Source organism: Nyctereutes procyonoides, unplaced genomic scaffold (genome assembly GCF_905146905.1).
Source record: "Nyctereutes procyonoides isolate TBG_1078 unplaced genomic scaffold, NYPRO_anot_genome, whole genome shotgun sequence".
In the NCBI taxonomy this organism is placed as follows: Eukaryota; Metazoa; Chordata; class Mammalia; order Carnivora; family Canidae; genus Nyctereutes; species Nyctereutes procyonoides.
Genome location: NW_026575133.1, coordinates 7,024,358 through 7,036,701, shown reverse-complemented (window position 1 = coordinate 7,036,701; position 12,344 = coordinate 7,024,358). Strand labels below are relative to the sequence as shown.

At 40.6% G+C, this 12,344-nt stretch overlaps 1 protein-coding gene across 3 annotated transcripts in view; it reads left to right on the top strand.

Moving 5' to 3' along the window:
* Nucleotides 1–12,344, top strand: part of ARMH3 (armadillo like helical domain containing 3) — a 187,387-nt gene that overhangs the window by 35,893 nt on the left and 139,150 nt on the right. For all 3 annotated transcript variants that reach the window (XR_008661181.1, XR_008661180.1, XM_055300034.1), the window contains exons 10-15: nt 826–869; nt 1,953–2,013; nt 3,610–3,656; nt 4,190–4,265; nt 7,308–7,401; nt 11,537–11,638. Coding sequence is in view for 1 of the 3 variants with exons in the window: in XM_055300034.1 (XP_055156009.1) it covers nt 826–869; nt 1,953–2,013; nt 3,610–3,656; nt 4,190–4,265; nt 7,308–7,401; nt 11,537–11,638 (424 nt within the window). In the remaining 2 variants the exon portion in view is untranslated. The remainder of the gene's footprint in view (nt 1–825; nt 870–1,952; nt 2,014–3,609; nt 3,657–4,189; nt 4,266–7,307; nt 7,402–11,536; nt 11,639–12,344) is intronic.

Below are 12,344 nucleotides of genomic sequence, written 5' to 3'. Positions count from 1 at the left end.
GATCCTGCAGATTCAGTGAGTTATATTCCCAAGAATAGAAATAGGCATAGATGATGTATCAGCATGATGTACACTTTAAATATCTTACAATTTTATGTCAGTTATACCTCAATAAAGCAGAAATTAAAAACAAAACCAAACCAACAAAACAAACTAGATGATAAACTAATGGGAGATCCCTTCTTGTAGAGCTATCCAGATGGCATTTACAGCCTGACATAGTGAAGCTGGAACATGGAAGATGATCTATATATCTGCTACATATGTCCTAGAAAGTTTGGGAAATATCTGATCTCTGAGTAAGGGAGGAAGACAATGACCAGGTGTCTGGCATCTTGCCTTCTTCATGCTTCTAATTTCCCTTATGAAAAAAAAGCATACATGATTCATTCTTCTGGCCTTAATTGATCTTTGTGTCATATTTAGCAGGTTCTGAAGGGAAGGTTGATAAGTTACTTTAACATTTATTGCTTCTTCCTGTTACCTTCCTGTTTTCCCATTGCCTGAAAGAGTGATTTGTCTCTATGCACCTTCATTTAGTGTGAGACTCATTGTCACTCTTACTGTGACTGTTTAAGAGACATGTGAGAGCTTTTTGTTTGACGATTCTAACTTAGTTTTCTCTTTTGAGGTAAAAATGATCCCAGTGAAATTGTCAGTGACCTGGGCTGGTCCATTTCACCCCTCTTTCTTATTACTCTATTGAGTAACATTAAGATAGTTAAATCAGGAAAATCTGGACACTGGGGCTGTAATTAGTGTTTTCCCTGGCCTGGCATTGCCACCATCCCCTTATTTCACCTGTGCTGTCTTTTTTCTTCCTAGGGAATGGGGCTTGTGATTGCTCAGGCTTTATCTGAGTACAACAGGTGAGTCCACTGCTCCAGAAGAGAAGGGTCTCATTTTCATTTGAATTGGTTGAGTAGAAAACAGATTTGGCTCTTGTGCTTGGGCGAACTTCCCTTACCTATTCTAGAAGAATATTTTAGGTTTAGCTTCTGGCAGACGTGTTTGCTCTAGCTCAGCTTGATGGTTTTAGCAGGGATTGTGTCTGATACCAGGGGAAAAGTAGCCACTAGGTTTGTGTCCATCTTTTCTTTAAGCTATTAGGTACATTCTTTTGCAACCTTTGGTATTTTATTGCAGAACATTTTAACTAGTTTTTCAACCACAAGCAGCCTCTTCATTTAGCCCCATGTATCCTACAAATATAATTTTCTATGTAGAAAAGGTTGCAAAGCACCACATTTTGTACACTTAAAAGATTAAACAGAAAGAGAAAAACATACTGAATTAGCCCTAGTTTGATGGATGCTTCTTTTTCATCAGGGATCAACTGCAACTTCCCAGTGTCCCTGTCTTTTCTGGGGGCTCTCTTCATTGATGCTTGCTTTCCTTCTTGCTTTGAATGAGAAAGGTATCTGGTATACAGTGAATGGAAACCAGAATTTTTCCCAATCCTGGCAAGGGCCAGGCAGTATCTTGCTTGCTCCTCTCCAGACTTTGCTCACACACAATTGGATGTGGAATTTCAAATCTGCCCCATCTCCACAAATAGTTCAGCTCACAGATTTCCCTCCTCTTCCTTCAAAAACAAACAAGGTTTTCAATGTTACAGCCTTAAAGTAATTTCACTGTTACACTTTTCAAGTAATAGTCTGTTTGGGAAATAACTGGATCAGCCATATGTTAGAGCAGTTTCACACGTTTGCAGCTTACTTTCTGAATCTCTCCCAAAGTAGCCAGGCATTTTGATACACGCTGCCTCAAGAGCAGATGCATGCCTCTTAGTTTGCAGGGGAAACTGCAGTGGCTGGCTAGATTGTCATAGTACTTTTGTTTTCTGGAGCCAGTGAATTCTATGAGTGCCTTGCCCTGATTACCTAGAGTGCCATGGACAAAGATATACTTGATAAATAATACTGAAGTTGAATTTAGTTATTTTTGTTCAGGCAGTATAAAGACAAGGAAGAAGAACACCAGAGTGGTTTTTTCTCTGCTTTAACAAATATGGTAAGTCCAACTTGTTATTTCTGTCCTGCTCAGGAATGTAAGCGGTCTGCAGGGGTAGACAAATTTGGACTCAGAAGTTCAAATGTTTGAGATGATGGCATGATGAGGAGAGAGTATCTCAGAGAAGATTTTTCTTTTTTTTAAAGCTGTATTTCTTATATTGATTTCCAAACCCAAGTGAGATGGGGAAAAGAGAGCTTTGATTGCTCTGGGACTGAGTTTTTCAAATTAATTAATTCAGTTTTTTAAAGGCTAAAAAAGGGTACATGTTAAACCACACTTTTGTCTCCTGAAGAGCTGGCTATGTTTGAGGACTGATCCTGCAGAATATTGAAAACAACAGTTTAGATCTGAGCATACCTCTAAGTTCTTGGTTGACAGCAGACACTGGCCACCTGGTTCCTCATAGCTGGTCCTGTGGTCTAGTGATTGATGCAATAGATTTGAGCCACTCCTCTAAAGATTTAATGGACTGAGAGGTCTGTAGTTTAGGAAAGTTATTGATCCAGTTTGCAAGACTCCTGAACAAGGTTTCTCACCCTGACACAGTAGGCATTTTGGGCCAGGTAACCTGGGACTAATTTTTAAGAGATAAAGCTAATAGTTTTTAGAATCTAGGCAAATTCAGAAAGTCTTTTTTTCTTGGACATTAGTATTCAAGTAATCAGCTATAGGGCAAGACAGTTTTTGAGTTCATTGCGAAAAACAGCCATCCCTCTACCCCCCAGAAAGACAATTATCCTCCCCAATGCCTATGTCTTCTTCCTTTCTTTCGCAGAGCTTACTCTGAGAAAAGGATTTGATAAGCTTTTTAACTCTGAAGCATAAATGAGTAAAGTCTCTCAGAGGTCAGAGCCATATGAATGCTATGTTGGTATTTGGTTAAATAAATTAGATATAATTATACTGCCCCCAGGGATCCTTTCCTCTTGGCCAGGAAGAAGAAGTTTTGTATTAACAAGGAGGTTCCAGCTGCATAGTTTGGGGCATCAGTAGGCAGATGGAAAGATATTTTTACCTTTCCAGGTATGGGCATCTTTGTGCCTCTGATATCACACATATTGGAGGCAGCCTACTCCATTTGCTTATTTGACTGACCTGCCTATGACATAAACTAAAGATTTTGTGATCTAAAAGGTCTCACGTAGACATTTCTGGTCTGAAACTCAAATATTCCCCCAAAGACAGTCTTACGTTGGATGAAATCAGTGTGCTTTCTGTGGTTTTCTTCATGGGTTTCTGACTTGAAATAAGCAACTTTCAGCAAAGATGCAGAGTAATGAGGAGGTCTAGATTAACATTTATTTGCTGTTAGTGGTTACTAACACATTGAAAAAGAGAGCTGGACAAAAGTCCTGATGTTTCTTCTTTAAGGCCCTTTAAGGAAAGACAGATTAGTAGAGTTCTCATTATTTCCTTTAATTACTTGTGAGTCTTTGAAGATCTTGAAAGTGGGCTGTATGATGGGTGGGCCAAAGTTCCAAGTTCCCTCAGCCTGCACACAGCTTATTTTTTTCACTGACTAAAGGCTTCCTGGCACAGAGCTCCTCTCACATTCCCCTGCTATAAGTATGCAATTCCTCTTTTCTTCCACAGGTAGGCAGCATGTTCATAGCAGATGCCCATGAAAAAATCTCAGTGCAGTAAGTGCCTGACATTCTTTTGTGCGGTGACTTGAACTTTAGTGTGGGTTCTCTGGCTGGATATGAGAGGGAAACATTACCTCTTGCTAATCTTTTACAGATTCAAACTTTTATGGTGATTTATCAAATGTTTCTTGGGCTTTAAACGATAATGGACCCTTAGAAACCACTACTGTGGTCATGTCTGTTGAGCCCTAAGAAGCTGATAAATGGTTCCCAGCCCTCTCTGAAATGAAATGAAAGAGGGCTGGGTGTCTGAGCCAGTTAAGGATTTAACTGGATTGGGGTGGAAAAGTGAGAGGGAAAATAGGGAAATGAAGTAGATAAGAACTAGTCCTAAAGAATTAAAGTTAAGGCCCTGACTCCTCTTTATATAAACACAATGATGAAATAAAGGGAACACTAGAAGCGCAGAGGGATTGATAATGAGGAGCTGGGGTGAAATTGCATCTTGATGGTCATACTGTTTTAACTCTTCCACTTTAAGAGCCTCTCCAATTTGTTCTTTTCTTTTTTTTTTTTTTTTTCTTTAGAACCAATGAGGCTATCCTTCTGGCACTTTATGAAGCTGTTCATTTAAATCGTAACTTCATCACAGTGTTAGCCCAGGTTGGTTATATTAAAATCTCCAATCCTTTTTTTCCCTGAATTTCATACAGATCTACTCCATTGTAAAGCCTATCTGGCTGTGCCTATTTAAACCTTGCTTTGTACTGGTAAGTGGTAGTGACAGAGGTGCATCAGTTGTCTTTGCGTCAGGCTGTCCTCAAATATGTATATTTCCATCTGGAGTTGGAGTGGGTCTGATAACGTGCAAAAGTTAATGGCTTTGACTAGTTTACTAAATCTTTTGACCAGTTTCCTGATTCTCTTAGCCCAGATGAGTAGAGATTACTTCATTTTAAGTAGAGGCCATCCCTTGGTATTATCTGCCTATGTGGATTTTTGTATTAGGCTTTCTGCTTTCAAAACCATTGTAGAATTACAACTAGAGATAAAATAGGCAAAATCACTTGTCTTATTATTTCATAGAAATAATTTCTGTGAAATTATAATTTCCACAGAAGAAAAGTAAAAAGTATCTTGTCTAGCATAAAGCTAGCTGTTAACAACAACAAAAAATGGTTTACAAATATTGAAAGCAGAAAGTCTAGAATACTGAGTGCTGGGTCACTTGCCCAGCTTAGGATAAACTCCATAGTTGGTAGAGAATGGGACTAACACAGGCGGAGAACTCAAGTGCTGTCCATGAAAGCCGTCTTTAAAAATTGATAAAGTGTTTTCATTTTTTTTTTGTATTTATTTACGATAGTCATACAGAGAGAGAGAGAGAGAGAGAGAGAGAGGCAGAGACACAGGCAGAGGGAGAAGCAGGCTCCATGCACCGGGAGCCTGACGTGGGATTCGATCCCGGGTCTCCAGGATCGCGCCCTGGGCCAAAGGCAGGCGCCAAACCGCTGCGCCACCCAGGGATCCCAAGTGTTTTCATTTTAAAGTCAGAGTTTTAAAATATGTATGTAGGTTTCTTTTAAAAGGACACTTGCTTATGCTTTTTTCTCAAAGGGCAGATGTGTATGGAATCACTGAGGGTTTTTTTGTTTTGTTTCATTTTTTTAAAGATTTTATTTATTTATTCATGAGAGACACAGAAAGAGGCAGAGACATAGGCAGAGGGAGGAGCAGGCTCCATGTAGGGAGCCCGATGTGGGACTCGATCTTGGAACTCCAGGATCACACCCTGAGCCGAAGGCAGATGCTCAACTGCTGAGCCACCAGGCATCCCAGAATCACTGAGTTTTAACCAAAATGGGGTCATTCTTCTTTTTTTTTTTTTTAAAGATTTTATTTATTTATTCATGAGAGACACAGAGAGAGAGGTGGAGACACAGGCAGAGGGAGAAGCAGGCTTCACGCAGGGAGCCAGACATGGGACTCAATCCCAGGTCCCCAGGATCACACCCTGGGCTGAAGACAGCGCTAAACTGCTGGGCCACCAGGGCTGCCCCCAAAATGAGGTCATTCTTAAAAAGAAGTATGCTGGTTTAGGGTCTGCCTACGAAGACGCTTATTATTTATCAAAACTGAGAACATGAGAGATTTTATCCACTATTCTCATTATACTTGTCTGCTCTCTGGATTCTGTAACTGATATTAAAGGAAGGGTGAGGGAGGTAAAGAGTGAAAAAGTTATTGGGGAAAACAAGGGAGTAGCCACCACTCTGCCTAATTTTTTTTTTTAAGATTTTATTTGAGAGATCAAGAGCAAATATGAGTGGGGGGGGGAGAAGGAGAGGGAGAAGCATACTCCCCACTAAGCAAGGGAGCCCGATGTGGGGCTCAATCCCAGGACCCTGAGATTGTGACCCAAGCTGAAGGCAGACGCTTAATCAATGGAGCTACCCAGGCGCCCTGCACTCAGGTTAATTCTTAAGAGCTGATATGACAGAGAAGGCTAAGGAAGGTCAGGGGCAGAGGAGTTGTCTGTTTTGGTCCCAGTGGATGTTTTCCCCATATGTCTGCTTCCACCACTCTTGTTGGTTGTAGAACAGGGAGGCTGCTGTCTGCATAGCTCTTTTTTTTTTTTTTTTTTTTTAATTTTTTTTTATTTTTATTTTATGATAGTCACACAGAGAGAGAGAGAGGCAGAGACACAGGCAGAGGGAGAAGCAGGCTCCATGCACCGGGAGCCCGACGTGGGATTCGATCCCGGGTCTCCAGGATCGCGCCCTGGGCCAAAGGCAGGCGCCAAACCGCTGCGCCACCCAGGGATCCCTGCATAGCTCTTTTTATAGCACTTCTCATCCACTTGCCCCGCCTGCACTTACTGGTCAATTGTGTAGTCATCAGAACAGTCTATAGATGTGTTTTAGGTTGATCTGATGAGGGTAGTTTTTACCCAGGTTCAGGTAGGACTGCAGATGCCCTTTTTTTTTTTTTTTTAAAGATTTTGTTTATTTATTCATGAGATAGAGAGAGGCAGAGACACAGGCAGAGGGAGAAGCAGGCTCCATACAGGGAGCTTGATGTGGGACTCGATCCCGGGTTTCCAGGATCCGGCCCTGGGCTGAAGGCGGCGCCAAACCGCTGAGCCACCCGGGTTGCCTGCAGATGCCCTTTTTATTGGTAGAATAATCTCATGTATTTGTTTACCCCAGTTTTTTATTTGCATGATTCTTCAGAAAAACTTATGTAATGGAAACTTAGTTTAGAAAACTTAGTTTAGTCCACAGAGCTTCTTATTAGAGTTTAGTAAACATCCACAGTAATCAGGTTCTCAAGGGAACTCAACATAGAAATGGTCCCTCCTCAGGATCCCTGGGTGGCGCAGCGGTTTAGCGCCTGTCTTTGGCCCAGGGCGCGATCCTGGAGACCCGGGATCGAATCCCACGTCGGGCTCCCGGTGCATGGAGCCTGCTTCTCCATCTGCCTATGTCTCTGCCTCTCTCTCTCTCTCTCTCTCTCTCTCTCTCTCTCTCTCTCTCTGTGACTATCATAAATAAATAAAAATTAAAAAAAAAAAAAAGAAGTGGTCCCTCCTCAGTGGACATTCCATCTAATTATGATAAGGCCAGGAATCCCAGAAAGGATATTATGGAAAGGATACTCAGAACTGGGTTATGTCGTTTCTTGCCTGCTTCTGTTTTCTTTCAGAGTCATCCAGAGATGGGCTTGGTGACAACCCCTGTCAGTCCTGCTCCAACAACCCCAGCCACACCACTTGGGACCACACCGCCCTCTTCTGATGGTAAGCCCACCACCTCATGTTTTCTTGATTAATATGATCTTGAATCTTTCAGGGTGAGCATAGCTGTGTTGAACAAAGAATACAGTTGTTAATTCTTTCAGCTAAGAAATTATCTGAGGTGCTGTCCTTCAGGACTTCTAAAACTCCAAAGGAAGCTTTGGGAAAAATAGTCAAGTGTTTTACTCTGTGTAAGAAGCTACATAACTCTAACTTGTCCTCAGGGAATGGTTGTAGAATCATGGAGTGCTAGATCTGAAAGGGACCTCTGAGGTCAGTAATGCCTATCCTGCCAAACTCTTGGGGTGTGAGTCTCTGATGAGATATTTTATGAATATATCTCTGAAATAAATGTAAGGTAGTAAAATTATTTTATGTTATCCTATTGGCCAATGAGGAAATTGAGGCCAGAGAAATAAGTGGTTCACTTCATGTTAGTGAGAGTTGAGACTAAAGATCCAGGACACGAGTCAGGGCAAGGACTATGTCTGTTTTCTCACTACTACCTGTCCAGCATAGTGCCTGGCATGGTCACTACTTAATAAATATTTGTTGAGCACATGGATGAGAAAGTGAACCTGGGATTTTACTCACTGTTACATATCTATCAGCACTTCCAGTGGGAAAACAGTGAACTTTGAGTGTATTATAATTGAGAATTTGGTGGGTATTTAAGACTTCTCCTAAAACACACCCACCCAGACAGAATTTCTACTTTATTAATTTTATGGCTGGAATTTAAGAAAAAGGTAACAGGAAAGAAATTATGAATTTTCCCCAATGATATTTGTGTCATCTGAGTGTGTTTGATAGAGTATATTAACCTAAAAATAATCTTTGTTAATACTTGAGGTTTTGCCTAAAATGTTGACTGAATTTTGGGTAAAGAAATAGAGGAGGGACGCCTGGGTGGCTCAGCGGTTGAGCGCCTGCCTTCGGCTCAGGGCGTGATCCTGGGATCCGGGATTGAGTCCCGCATCGGGCTCCCTGTGTGGGACCTGCTTCTCCTTCTGCCTGTGTCTCTGCCTCTCTCTGTATGTCTCTCATGAATAAATAAATAAAATCTTAAAAAAAAATAAATAGAGGAAATCTAACTTTGATCCTTTCTCTGTGACTCTACTGTCTGTGAAATGACCTTCTTTGATTAGCTTATTCTCCTTGAAATTTTAGTAGCACTGTGGCAGTAGTGTTTTAAGGTAGTAAAAGTGATGTTGGTACAAAAATGTGTCAGGCAGGTGCCATTGCTATTCAAGTCTATGGTAGCAAATTGTATCTGTTTAGAACTAAAAACCAAATTCCAAAAAAACTAAATGAGGAGCAAGTAGTAAGAGTTACCTACTTGTCTCTGCTTTTTCAGGTCACTGAAAAATCCAGTAGAAATACTGTTATTTCTCTTTAAGGATAAAGCCTGTCTGGTTACCATGGATATCAAAAAACATATATATATATGTGTGTGTGTGTATATATATATATACACACATATATATATATATATATATATATATATATATATATCTGTATATCTGAGTTTCATGTGATGTTGGGGTTTGGATGCTTCAGAGAACTGCCTTTCAAACTGCTCATTGTGAACACTTCCACCCACACACTAGATTATGCAATGGCAGGATTTGTGCTTGCTTACCTACAACCAGTGAGCTTTTATTTTTTTCTAGTGAGAAGATGGAGTCAGCCCACTTTCAAATGACTATTTCCCTTGACAGAGGCTGCTGGGAAGAATTGTGAAGCCAAAGATCAAGGAATAACTCTTAGGAAGGAGAATTTAATTTATGATGGATTTTATTCTATTTTGTCTGTTTTGTTCTTTTTCTTCTCTCCTGGTTCATTTCCTTTCTATAGGGATTCTAAACATTATAACCTTGTTTTCAGGTTTTGGTTTTTAATTATGTATAGTGGTACTCAATGGCCCAGTTATGTTTAAAGGTATGTCACTGAAGCCATTATTTTTAAAAGCCAGCAGTTTATTTTTTTTTTTTTTTTTTTTATAAATTAATTTTTATTGGTGTTCAATTTACCAACATACAGAATAACACCCAGTGCTCCTCCCGTCAAGTGTCCCCCTCCGTGCCCGTCACCCATTCACCCCACCCCCCGCCCTCCTCCCTTCCACCACCCCTAGTTCATTTCCCAGAGTTAGAAGTCTTTATGTTCTGTGTCCCTTTCTGATATCTCCCACACATTTCTTCTCCCTTCCCTTATATTCCCCTTCACTATTATTCATATTCCCCAAATAAGTGAGAACATACACTGTTTGTCCTTCTCCGATTGACTTACTTCACTCAGCATAATACCCTCCAGTTCCATCCACGTTGAAGCAAATGGTGGGTATTTGTTGTTTCTAATGGCTGAGTAATATTCCATTGTATACATAAACCACATCTTCTTTATCCATTCATCTTTCGATGGGCACCGAGGCTCCTTCCACAGTTTGGCTATTGTGGACATTAAAAGCCAGCAGTTTAGATTTAACATTTGTTCTCAGCTCAGACTTGACATTTGACAACTCAGCCTTGGCATGAGAGGACTTTCTGGTAAACTAAAAATACATATACTTCTATATTTCTACATATTATATAAGACAGTTTTCCAGTTATTGGTGTGTGTGAGTGGGAAAAAAGTTCCACTTACCAGTTAGATGCCTCTAACAAAGGAATGATTATGGGCTGTGACCTTCAAAATAGGCTGGAGTTTGAAATGATAGTTTCAGATAATTAACCCATAGCATGAATTAAGACCTTTTAGTATTGCAACATAAAAATATATTGGTCTTTTATTAGTTTTGGGGGCCTGACCTGTGGGAAAACAGTCAAGGATTGGGCATGCTAATGTCTCCTCATAAGGCTTTTTTTTTTTTTTAAAGATTTTATTTATTCATGAGAGAGAGAGAGAGGCAGAGACACAGGCAGAGGGAGAAGCAGGCTCCATGCAGGGAGCCTGATGTGGGACTCCAGGATCACACCCTGGGCTGAAGGCTGACACTAAACTGCTGAGCCACCCAGGGATCTCCATCATAAGGCTTTTTGTCATTCTTGTTGTGTGTTATGAAACCATTATATATAAATGTTTCTCCTTGTTAATAAATATTCTCCACATACATTGTAACAATTCCAGAGGGAACTGTTATGGTTCTGTATACATATTATGAATAATATCCCAAACTCAACTGAGTCTTCTACAGGTAAAAACAGAGCAGAAAGCTGTAGATTCTCTAGCTTGTCTGAGCCAACATTAGCTTCCTTTTGCTTCTATATCTTAGTGTAAAAACCGTTAAGAAGATACAAGTCTAATTTAAAGTCTTAGAAGCTTGAAAAATCTACATTAAGACTGTTCTGGGGGCTTCTGGCTGGCTCTGTCAGTGGAGCATGTGACTCTTGATCTCAGGGTTGTGAGTTCAAGCCCCGTGTTGGGTGTAGAGGAGCCCTGGTTTGGCCTTTCATTGTTCATTAGGACTGTGGCTTAGAGAGTGGGGACAAGACGTAGTTTCTATTGGAAACAGCAAGCAGCTGGGTATATAAACTCAGTTCCTAGGCTTTCCCAGTCAGTAATGTCCACCAGTTTTCAGTCTGGTAATCTTTTTTTAGGTTCCCTTTTGTGGGGAAGGGATTAAGGAGTAGAATTTGAATATAGTTCTGCCTTATTTTTTTTCTATTTCATCTTGGTTATTTCCAGCCCAAAGTCTTTCTCTCAAAACTGAGCAAGATTTCTCCTTATTAGGAATGAATTGTCACTTATTTTAAGCAGGAGACTCATCAAAGCAAGGCTCATTTATATTCAATACAGTTCTTTCCCTTAGGTACAAATCAGAGTGCCTATAAGAAGGGCCTTGAACACTCTTGGTTTCCTTGAGGCTAGAAGTGGAATCAATAGACCCTTCTTAGGAGGTTAGGAAAAAAGCACTATTCCTGGAGACTGGCTCTTCTTGTCCTTAATCTTGGGAGTAGGAAGGACTCTAGAGGTCTAGGAACAGTAGCTGAAGGTTTTATGGTAAGTGCTTGGTACTCCCTCTTTTGTAGAAAGTTTATTTAGTGATAACCTTGCCTACTAGAAAATTGGCTATTTAGTAGAAATGTTAGCTGGAATATGTTATAAGGCTAAGTGCATTTCATCTGTTCTATTCCAGTTATAAGTTCTGTGGAACTCCCACTGGATGCAGATGTGCAGACCAGCAATCTCCTGATAACTTTCTTGAAGTATAGCTCAATTGTCATGCAGGACACCAAAGGTAAGGCATGCTACTTTCGGGGCTCAGGAAGTAGGAGGTGTGGCAGGCAGCTACTTAGCTAGAATCAAGAAGTGGCATTAAATACTTTGAAGTTTTGACAGGATGAACCTTTGGGGCCTACATACGGGGTGATGGTCCTGATTACTGGAAAACAGTGATGTCTCACTGCCAGATGGCAATTAGGTGGTGTTGGGAAAACCTGGAGTTAGAGGGGGAGTACTTCAAAAATAGAACAGGAAAAAAAATTGGTCTCTACAAAAACTAGCAAGTCATTTTAGCAGATTTTGGTAAGTAGATGCAAAGTCTTTTGTGTGGGAAGTGGGGGGATTAGCACTCTTCAGGGAATTCCCTTTTGAGGACAAGAACTGGAAGCATCAGCTTGTGGTGAGAATTTGTGGACTGGTGTACCAAGTACAGTAGGAAGAGGTGAGATTGAGAGGGATAGTGTTCCTTAACACTTAAAACAGAAGTGTCAGTACCCATCCAGAGATGCAGAGTGGAAGCTGGAGAGGACTGCTTGTTGGAAAAGTTTTAGTTTATTGTCTCCGGTTTTCTGCTCTTCATCGGTTTATGATCTTCCTGTGATCTTTTAATTGGTGATAGGAAAAGAGAATATTTGTACTATGTGTGAGAAGAGATTGAGAGGAAACCCAGCAGATTCTATCCAGTATATATATCTTGGTCCATTGAGAGCTACAGAGATGAT